The sequence below is a fragment of the Agrilus planipennis genome, unplaced genomic scaffold (genome assembly GCF_000699045.2).
Source record: "Agrilus planipennis isolate EAB-ADULT unplaced genomic scaffold, Apla_2.0 scaffold164, whole genome shotgun sequence".
Taxonomy (NCBI): Eukaryota; Metazoa; Arthropoda; class Insecta; order Coleoptera; family Buprestidae; genus Agrilus; species Agrilus planipennis.
This window is the reverse complement of record NW_020438992.1, coordinates 354,733-365,633: the sequence shown is the minus strand read 5'-3', so window position 1 is coordinate 365,633 and position 10,901 is coordinate 354,733. Positions and strand designations below refer to the sequence as shown.

Below are 10,901 nucleotides of genomic sequence, written 5' to 3'. Positions count from 1 at the left end.
CTGTGGAATATTACTGCCTCAGCATTTGCCTAAGTGATCCAAGGAAACCACAGAAAAACTTGGACCAAGGCAGACGGACCCGGAATCGAACCGGCGTCCTCCCGAATGCTAAGCAATGGTCTAGACCTCTAGGCCATGCCGCTCGGTATCATAACCTAATATAAGCTCTTCCCACATAGCATTTATTCCTAATTCATAGCACATTATACATGCCAATTAGAAAAACCTTTTCCACCAAAACCTAACCTAAAGCCTTAGTGCATAGCACCTTTATATATACTAATCATGAAAATCTCTCTCGTCATAACCTAGTTTAAGCCCATGGTGTTAACACTTCACACATTCAGGGGAATCATTTCTACCATAATATAACCAATGCATCCCACTTATAGCCCCTAGTGCGATGCACTTCAAACAACCCAATCAGAGAATCTTCTCTTACCATAACTTAATCCCATTGCACATAGCGTTTCACACGTCAACCAGGAATACTATTCCCACCATAACTTAACCTAAATCCAAGAAGACTAGGTTTTGAAAGAATAACAACTCAAAATGAATGACTAATAAAGTTTGTGCCAGCCCCAGTTTGTGATACTTTTAGTAGTCAGATTTCGTAGATCAGCTAGACATGATGGGTATCATGCATGATCTCCCTTTGTCCCATTTGTAGACTGAAAAGACTTCCACAGTCTTGAAGATAGGATGTGAGACCGCTAGACTAAAAGCCCTTAACCAACTTATTGCCACATCTGCCAACTTTCTGGATGAAAATCATGCTTGATGCACCTTGTCGTTCTTTGGGTAGATGACTCAATGTTAATTTAGAATGTGCTAATCATGTGAAGGGGCTGATTAAAACGTCCTCTGCTCTTTAGAGTAGAATCGGGTGTATACAGTCGAGCCTCAGGGATTTAAAAATAATAAAAAATGTTATTGTAATAAAGCGGCTTCGTTTTTTAGTAACAGCCGTCATAACGGAGTTAGACTGTGGGGGCAACGTTTTTTGACGATGGTGGCGGACGACATTTAGTTGTCTGGAAAATGAATGGTTCGAATATTCGAACGTTTTGTACCAATTACTCACCCCGGAGTTATAATTGCATGTATTTCTGTACATTTCGTAGAAATTTTGGGAACTTAAACAATATTACATTAGGTACTACAAACAGCGTGGTAAAAGCTATCTGTAGTATATTGCTACCTAAACGATATTACTTGCAGTTTTTACATAAATTCGATATATCCGATATATTTAAATATCAGTAGTAACAGTGCAAAGAACAGTTACAACATACATTTTAATTTAACTACACCCTTAACTAAACTTAATAATAAATATACGAAAACTATAAGATAAACAACAGCACAGAATCGAAGTCTGTATAATTTCAAGGCAAAAATTTAACTGAGAACTTCTTAAATCTTTAAATCATAATTCTACAATCATCTTATTTATTATTTCTAGTTTGCGGTTATCCAAGCACTACCTACGCTACTAGACCAAATCTTTACATCGTTAAAAAGCGTTTTCTTACTTTACATTTGTGGCCAACGGCTCAAAGGACGTACTTGACGCATTAAAGAGAAAACAAAAGCGATATATTTAACTATAAACTGAAGAAAGAAAAAAAACATTTGCACTATTTGAAAAAAATTAATTATAAATCTTATTGATGGGCCCATATACACTGCATAACACTCATTACATGCTGTAAACTCCACATTTGTCTAAAAAGATGAGTTTTGATTTATTATTTACATTTAATTTCTGCAAATTTAATTTATTAACCTAAATGTCTCATTTATATAGATAGTACTTGTTTTATTACTATAAATTATACACTTAGGTGTTTTATTGAACAATAATTCATAATTAATTTATGATTATAGTAATTACCTATTTATATTATGTTTTGAATTGAAAGCGTATTTTACGTATTTTATGATATTATTGATTATATTCGATTTGTAGATATTTCATTTCAATATTATTCATTTCCGATTGAATGATGTTACTTGAGAGTGGTATGTTTATTGTTCAGTAGCGGATCTTGAAACATTGCATCGATTTTTCTGGGTGTGCCTTTTCAAAAAAAAAAAGAAATGAACGGCAAACTATAAAATTCCTAAATAACGCGTAATTTTCAATTTTTTCAAGAAATGTAAACTTGCGGGGCCTGATGCAAAGTGTATCACTTGCATCACCTTCTTAAATCCACCTTCGGTTGCATATCCAAATTTGAAAATCGGTTAAAAAGAAGCTCAAATTATGAACCATTTATTCCTTCGATTTCGTAAACACGCATTTTTGTCGAAACGCATGCCACCTTGGACGTTTTGTCGTCCTTTTATTTCATAGGAATTAAAATTGTCTTTCTTGGGTATTCGCAGTCCCATGCACAAAATTCCTAAATAATAAAATTTTCACAAGGAATACATAACTAAAATGCGGTTATACGACTGAAAATAAGCTTTCTTAAATGTTGAAATTTAAAGTATTGCTATTGAAAATATTAATAGCTCTGTGCCTCCCTAAAGAAAATAAATTAAACATATTCGCTGGTTTTAATAATAAATGGTCTTTACAAGTGTTAGACTGAGTATCGACATAGCGTCTGGGTCAAAATTATTTTAAACAGGCAGACAGGTATTTTAAACTAAAGGATGGTTTATCTATGTGGGATCGCCGTTATCACCTATTTCAGCTGAAGTATACGCAGCAAGTTTTGAATCTAATCTATTCAGTAATAATTCCTCTTTAATTAAATGTATCATTTATTGGTATAGATATGTATGTCGACTACGTATTTTATGTTTGTTTAGGAAATAAAGAAGAACCACACCAATTCGAAAATTTACTAAACCATTTTTGCACAAATGTGCTATTAACAATCGGGACAGAAAATGACAGTATCAATCTTGATATGTCCTCAGTATTTATTTACACAGAAAAGAAAAACATTAACCAGTACTACGAGAAACTAGAAATGCAGATAAGCAATAGTAACCTAACAACGAAACTAATTAGTCTAATACATTCAAGCAAAAAAATATATTAATTAACACAATTCGATGAGAACAAATTGATACAGCGCAAGCAAAACTAATGACAACGAAGTGAAAAGAGCAAAAATGACAATGAGTTTGATCTTCCTTTCTCTTGCCTCTGGTGGGTGGAATGTCGGAGAAAGCTTGTGCTGGTTTTTTCTTGTTTTCGTGGAAGAGGGGAAATCTTCAAAAGACAGTGTCGGATTCTCGAGGAACGTGTCCTCGGACCTACCGACTAAAACCCCTGTACCTCAGGCCGTTACAGGATCTATCGGTTCAGGCCCTCTTCAACCTTTTAGAATTTGATTTCTTATTGGCTACTTAGTTTCCTTGAAAAGACATAGAATAGGGTTTTTCCATGGGACATTTTCCTAATGATTATCTGATAATTCCTTATTATCTGACGGTTTGTTTATAGCTTGTAAAAGTATAATCCATGCGTCAACTCACAATGTATAAAAGTAAATAGATCAATTTGTCTATCGTATTGCAATAAACGATATCAAAAAAAACCTATAGTTTTATAAGGCCGTAAATAACTAAACTAAATATAATGTAATTTTGAAAGTAGGTAGGGGAAGTTCGGGAGAGTTGGACCGCTTTTTATTTAAAGAATTGTATTTTCTTACTAATGAGGCTTAGTATTTAATTATAATAATAAACATTAGCTTATTTATGTAAGTTTACTTATACATAATCACTTTTTCGATATTATAATACTGAAATATGTTTGAATGAAAAATGGGATCAGTCAACTGTCCCAACCCTTAGGGTCACTTAAACCGGGACCTGGGGAGAGTTGTTCAATCAAACATGTTGGTCTTTCTTAACCTTTTGTTTAAATTATCTAATTTTGGTCACATTTATGACAAATGAAATCATCAATATCTTTAGAAATATAGTCAAAAAGTTTTAAATTTCTACATCTATAAAATAAAACTCCAAATATCCTCATACAGACACTATAGAGGGAGACACGAACCACTGAGCATTTCTCCTGCATCCACCATGGTGCAAGCCTCCCGCTTATACTATTTTGACATTAAATTTTACTCACAGAAAAAACAATCAATCTTAGCGAAACTTAGTACCCGTTAAACTACAATAATTAGGTAGTACANAATGGTACCAATAACAGCACATTTGAGCAATGCAATTTTAGTGGATAAAATGGTCAATTTTTCCGTGCAGTACTGTACGGATTATACGCTCCTCACCGGTTAAGAGTTTGGCCGACAGTTGTCTCCTTTCTTGTCTGGCCTAGTACTATTCTCTTCTACTTTGCGCCGGTCAAACTAAGGCTCACATCGCTAGAGAAACTAAACGAAGTATACTGTCCATTATTATTATGGTCAAAAGGTCATCAAGTCAGAATCTAAATTCGGCTGCTTTAAAGAATTCAAAGAAAAATAGAATATGTAAATTAAGCCTCCCTGTACAAATCGGATCCCCAGGATGGAGGGGGGGGGGGAAATTTTAATCCTTAAAGTCAACCTATCCTACAAATACTAATAAGTAGAAATAAAAAGCCAGAGATTACTTACTTTGGAGTAAAGTGGTTGTAGGATACTCATTTTTCTTTTTAATGGTTGAAAAAGAAGATGCTATCGATTAGTAAACATAAGAGTGAAGTTAAGATATCTGCGTATACATGAGCCGAATTAAAGGCCCTTAAATCGGCCGAACTTACACTGAGACACTTTGAATTTTTGTTCAATTTGACGCATTAATGAATTAATTTTGGAATTAATTTGAGGTAATTTGTAGTAGGTTAATTCATTCAAAAATGAATTCACTAATGCAACGAATTTACACTCTCCAAGTCAAGATAAAGTTTGTTACACCCAAAATGCTTAACGGTATGTTCATAGAAATCACAACTATTGGGACATATATTTTAAAAAGCTCGAAAAAAATATAGACCTAGTTGTAAGTTAGCAAAAGGGGTGCACATTGCTGAAAATGAACTTATCGGTTGCTTACTAAACATTTTTTTTTTATTAAGTGCTTACGTTTCTATTTTATTAACATTTTATTATTTTAATTTTTAATAGTTATTGTGTTCATAGTTACAATGCATTTCTAAACATTTTAATGTTATTGTGTAGTAGAATATATGTCCTAGACAATGAACAACTAAAAACATGCAATTGTAAAAGTATGTAAGTATGTATTACTTTTATTACCTAAAAATTAACTACGAGATTATGTTGTGCACTAATCTTATCATTTTCTGACAAATACGAGCTATTTCCAGATTGGATATTTTCAACAAAATCTGTGTTTAATGGATTTTCTGGGAGTAAAACTAAAAGGCAACTTTCAGAATTTACGTCTATTAGTATGTTCTCATAAAATTGTAAATGCTTTGTAGTCAAAGTTTTATTTACTATTATCCCATTTCTAATTTCGATTTTAAGACCCCTTCGTGTTTGTTCATTGTTGCACATATCGCAATTAATAAGTGTAAAATAAATTACGAAATATCCATTTTCTATAATCGAAGGTAATCCTATTAACATAACGTTGAATAAGGTCATTGCGTTAAAGAAACGGAAACGTTGAGCTAATTATTATTAAATGATTTTCATTATATTTCCATTAATACAATTTCTAGTTAAAAGTAATCCTTAAACCAATAAAGTCGGAATCTTTGTTACTTATTTGTTGATTACAAATAGATATTCACTTTAGATAAAACGCAATACGAAATTTTTTACGTACATACATTCAATAAAAAACGGAATCAATGTTAAAAGAAAAGATTTACAAAATAATCACAGTAAAATCAAGCCAGTAAGGGGTGCAAGGTTTATTTCTTTGTAAACTAAACCGGCTTTTGACATTCACATACAATGTTTCTCAGGGTAATTCTTTTGTTAAAATTATATGTTGCCGATCACGCGGTATTTTAATTAATTATGATATCAACTGTTTTATTTATACAATGTGTTACCTTCAGAGTAACGATTTTAATTATTTAAGTATATTTATTAAGTTTATATGTAATGTGGTGTATAAATATTCTCGTTCTGAACCTTTGTTACAAACAGTAACATTTGATGTCATTATGAATTAACGAAGAAAACTACCTTGAGAAAATCTCATATATGAGTGCAAAACGTTACTTTGGTTTCACAACAAATAAACCTTTATTAGCTGGATTTTATTCTACTAACAATTTTTGGAGAAGATATGGAAACTATCTAGGTAATAATAACTGCTTACATTAAATAAGTGGACAATACGAAAAAATCAAAAAATGAACAAAATATGTTAACATTCACCGTAATCAATAAGATACTTCTCTAACTTTTTTTATAAAAAGAAAAAGTGCGCGTAGTTGAAAACTTACATTCACAATGTACAGGATAATAAATAATAATTAATCATTCTTAAATTGTTGAAGAAATTAAATGCAAACTTGTTTAACTTAATAATTGACCGTTATTTTTAATTTTAATAATAACCTCTAGGCGAAAATTAAAGTAAACAAAACAGTATATGCGCGAATTTGTACAAATTATTTTAAAATTTCACTTTATCAACTAAACGATTTGTTATGCTTTAATCTAAACCAAGCAGTATATTGTAATACACTAAAGAAAGTTACTTACCACGTTATTATTTTGCTTATTTGTTTCTGAACTAATTGTAAAAGAAGTTGTAACTTTCTGAAAATTAAAATAGGCAACTTTAGAAAGTTTTTAATTCCCGTTTTTCGAAAGAACAGAATACCTTTTCGTCAGCCATGGTGTCGTACCAAAAAAAAAAGAGTCGCACCGTTTACTGAGACTTGCCAAGCTCACATTATCACTACATACTTTCGTTACCAGTATCTTACTATAGTAGGGGTTATAAACTTCTTTATCTTTTGCTTATTAAGACGGTGTTATAAAAACATTAATCTTGCCTTTTTATATTAGTTAATGTAATTTACGTTTCATATGAATGAAATAGCATTAGAATTAATGCACTTGCCTTAGTTCATGAAAATGCTGTAAATTATATTAACTATTATAACAAGTTAACAGAAATTGATCTAGAATTAATGGTTTGTAAATACTGATTTAATTTATACTGAACCAGTGAACAAATAGAAAGTTTTCGACAATGAAAATAAACAAATTAATAGCATGACAAGGTTTCATAGAAAAAGCCAATAAACCTTGAAATGGTTAAATGGAATGAAAATATATTAGAGCGCTGAAACTAATAAAAATGAAATCATATACTGAGTGTTTCGTTTTTGTTATACTAAAAGTTTTTATTAATTACAAAACAAAAAAATATTCCAATAATATCGAAATACTTATTTTTCATCTAATTCTTAAGTTTTGTTCTACAATTACAATAATTATAAATTGATAAGTAAGTTACACTATTATAAAAATGAGGTTAGGTTAGGTCACAGCGTAAAAGAAGTGATCATACATCGAGTACTGAAATTATGGGATCTAATTGAGAGAAGTGTGCCTAACTCTCCACTAAGGGTGCTATGAGAAAATATAACAAGTAGAGATGTATGCGTAGTCCCAATTGGATGCAGTAAGTCTAGATACATGTATATTGTATAAACGAGCTACATTTATTGACAACCCAATACAATTATAAAGGCACCCATCCATTCACTAGCGAAACTATGGGCTTATTCGTGATGTGTTTTTATAAGAATTTCTTAGGCATACGATTAGACGATATGGAATGCTCTTTACTGTCTTAGATACATTGTGGTATCTATTAACGTTTTCGCAGTTTCAAGGAAACATTATGTACTTTGGAAGCGTGGTCGAGCGCAGAGAGAGCTAGGAAATGTGACGCTATATTATTTCCCTCTTTAATGCGGACTGATTGTTTCTCCTTTCTCAAGACCCATAACTCTTTACATCTTCATATAGACGTTAGAGAGCTAGAGAGAGTAAAATAATGTGGCAACCATAGACGTATATTAATGGACGTGCCTTAGCCGTATGTCGTTGTAATAATTTCCTGATTCGAAAAGTGAGGGAGATGGCGTATGGTTTCGGACTAGTGCTATCTCTTTCATGACACGCTTACGCACTATCGGGAAAGAGATGGATATTGTCCGAAACTTCGTTCCATCTCTTTCTTTTGTTGTACCACAAGTCTGACCGCTAAGGCATGACCATTAGTAAACGTCGATGGTGGCAACTGACTTGCTATCTCTCTTTATGCTTGATCATGCTGCTGTAGTATAGATTGCTGCCTCCATGTGTACAAAAAATCTTTTGGGTGTTTCATTCCCACCAGCTCTAAATGCTGCGGTCTCTCCGGACTACGCCGGAATGTAGGACGGAAGGTCTTCTTCAGCCTCCTTTCAAGAATCGTAGGAATGGGTGGGTGGTAATTCGGGTGAGAAAGATAAGACGGACGAATTGAAGACAGAAGAGAATGAAAGATTATCTCTGGAATTTTACTGTCCCAGCATTTGCCTAAGTGATATAAGGAAACTACAGAAAAACTTGGACCAAGGCAGACGGACCCGGAATCGACTCGAATGCTAAGCAATGGTCTAAACCTCTAGGCAATGCCGTTCGGTTCCATATATATAAGCTCTTAATCTATACGTACCTACGTAATATTTCTAAATATACTTAATACCACCACAAGTCATGCTTGCCTCCATACGTCACCGTCAAATCCAAAAACATACTGCACGCTGCTCTGGCACATAGCACAATAAGAGAACATGCTCGTTATAGTTTGTGCTTTATAACATGCTTGGTCTCTATTCTCAGTTGACGCTACACCTTTTTTCTTCTTATGTTTATTAATTTTGTACAAATTTATTTTCTAATATTTAAGTTTATTTTATAATATTTGATGGATTAACCTTTGCCTTTACTTAGTTACTATATAAGTAGTCGGATTTTACGATGACACGGTCATAAGCGTGGTTTTGTGTTAGTATTAGTATATTCAGTCATATTGCGTACCGTACAGTGCATAACTACTATACGACATGGATTATATTAATCTAAGCCATATCATAGCAATGCGTTAATGTAAAAATCCACTCCTAAACATTAAACAGATAAATAATAAAATAGCATTAAAATAAATGCTCCAAAATATTCAGTGTAACGCTAATTTGGATGAGAACTAATTTTTGATAGGTATTTACAAGTTTATCTATTTTGGAAAAAAAGAAGTTTTAGGAAATAAAAATAACTTACATTATAATAACCAATAGATAGTTTTTTCAAATTGAAAAGGCTACTGTTTAGTGAAACGGTTGTTGTGAATGCAAATTTTGTATATTTCTGTTAAATTTAATTTTCTTCGTAATTAAAAATTATACGCTGTACTTAATTAATTAACATGAATTAACAAGCTCTGATTACATTTTAACAGAATGGTAAAACGCACAGCCAACTGTATTAATGTCAAATTTAAAATAAAAAACAAGCAGAACAAATATTATTACTAATAAAAACTCTGCAAATCAAATCAAAAATTAACACTTTAAGAACACATAACAGTTTATTTAACTTACGGTTCCGGTGACTGTCACACAACAATATGTCGATATACCTACTTATAGTAAGTTTAATAATCCAGGTATTTATGCAACAATAAGTCTGTTCTCTTTCTCAATTTATTAACTATATTACATGTAATTTGGCCATACACAAAATTTTTCATAGTTGAATAGTTACCACCTTTTTACCTTTGTTGGTAACTGGGTCAGTATAGCCTACTTTTAGTGCCAATTTTTAAACAATAGATTTTTGTCATTATTTGAATTTTCTAGTGAACCCGTAACGTATGATGGCGAAGGGTACGAAAATTTGATATTAAAAAGTAAAGAGACATTCCTTACGCTTAATTTTGTAATATTTACATAAAAAGGCTAATGCCATGCACTCACTCTTAACGAAATACAGTAGAATCTCTATAACTCAACCATCAAGGGAGACGCTAAAAAATATAGAGTTTATGACTTATGGAGGATTTTGACTTAAGCGGATTTTGATTCGATTTGTAGAGGTTAAGATTTGGTGTACTTACATTGTCGGTAAATCCTTAAACTCGATAACTTAGTTTTCTTCGAACTATAGACGTAATAAGTTTCAAATTATAGAGTTGTGAAGGTTGTAAAATAAAACATTGTTGTGTTCGAAATACAGAGGTCCAATTTAATTTTTCGAGTTATAGAGGAAAATATGTACCAAAATGGCTTGCAGGGAAGGGAACAAAACATTTTTTCGAGTTTTGGATGTTTTCAACTTATAGAGGTTCGGCTTAAAGAGGTTCTACTGCATAAAGTACTTAAAAGTGTAAAAAAAAGTAAATTAAATCTGTTTATTTCATTTTCTGAGAATTTCATAATTTTATCAGAAATAAATTTGAATAATCCTTCAACATCTTTTCTCGCAGTTCTTCTTTTTTCTTTTGAATACTATTAATTTTTGTGTACGTACACTAATTCTTTCGCACTTAAAATAACAGTTAAAGACATTCAGCGTAGTTTTGAAAACTTGAAGCATGGGTGCCATTATCGATTGTGCATAGCACTTACATTTTAATAATGGTAATTCTACATATCATAACCTAAAACTTTTTTAAACTTTTGGGTGTTTCATTCCCACTAGCCAGTGATGTTGGTGGGCGGGCAGTCCACCCGGACTATGCCGGAAGGTAGGGCGGAAGGCCCTCTTCAGCCTGCTTTCAGGAATCGTAGGAATGGGTGGGTGGTGGTTCGGGTGAGAAAGATGAGACGGACGAAATGAAGACAGCAGAGAGTGAAAGATTATCTGTGGAATATTACTGCCTCAGCATTTGCCTAAGTGATCCAAGGAAACCACAGAAAAACTTGGACCAAGGCA

General features: G+C 32.4%; 1 protein-coding gene across 1 annotated transcript in view; it reads right to left on the bottom strand.

Moving 5' to 3' along the window:
• The window catches only part of LOC108739791 (sodium-dependent nutrient amino acid transporter 1-like), a 47,350-nt gene extending 40,251 nt beyond the window's left edge, over positions 1 to 7,099 (bottom strand). Inside the window, exons 1-2 of the mRNA XM_018473851.2 lie at positions 6,790 to 7,099; positions 6,669 to 6,725 (exon numbers count right to left, since the gene is read on the bottom strand). Of these exons, the coding sequence (XP_018329353.1) occupies positions 6,669 to 6,725; positions 6,790 to 6,804 (72 nt within the window). The 5' untranslated portion in view covers positions 6,805 to 7,099. The remainder of the gene's footprint in view (positions 1 to 6,668; positions 6,726 to 6,789) is intronic.
• Positions 7,100 to 10,901: the final 3,802 nt, after the last annotated feature.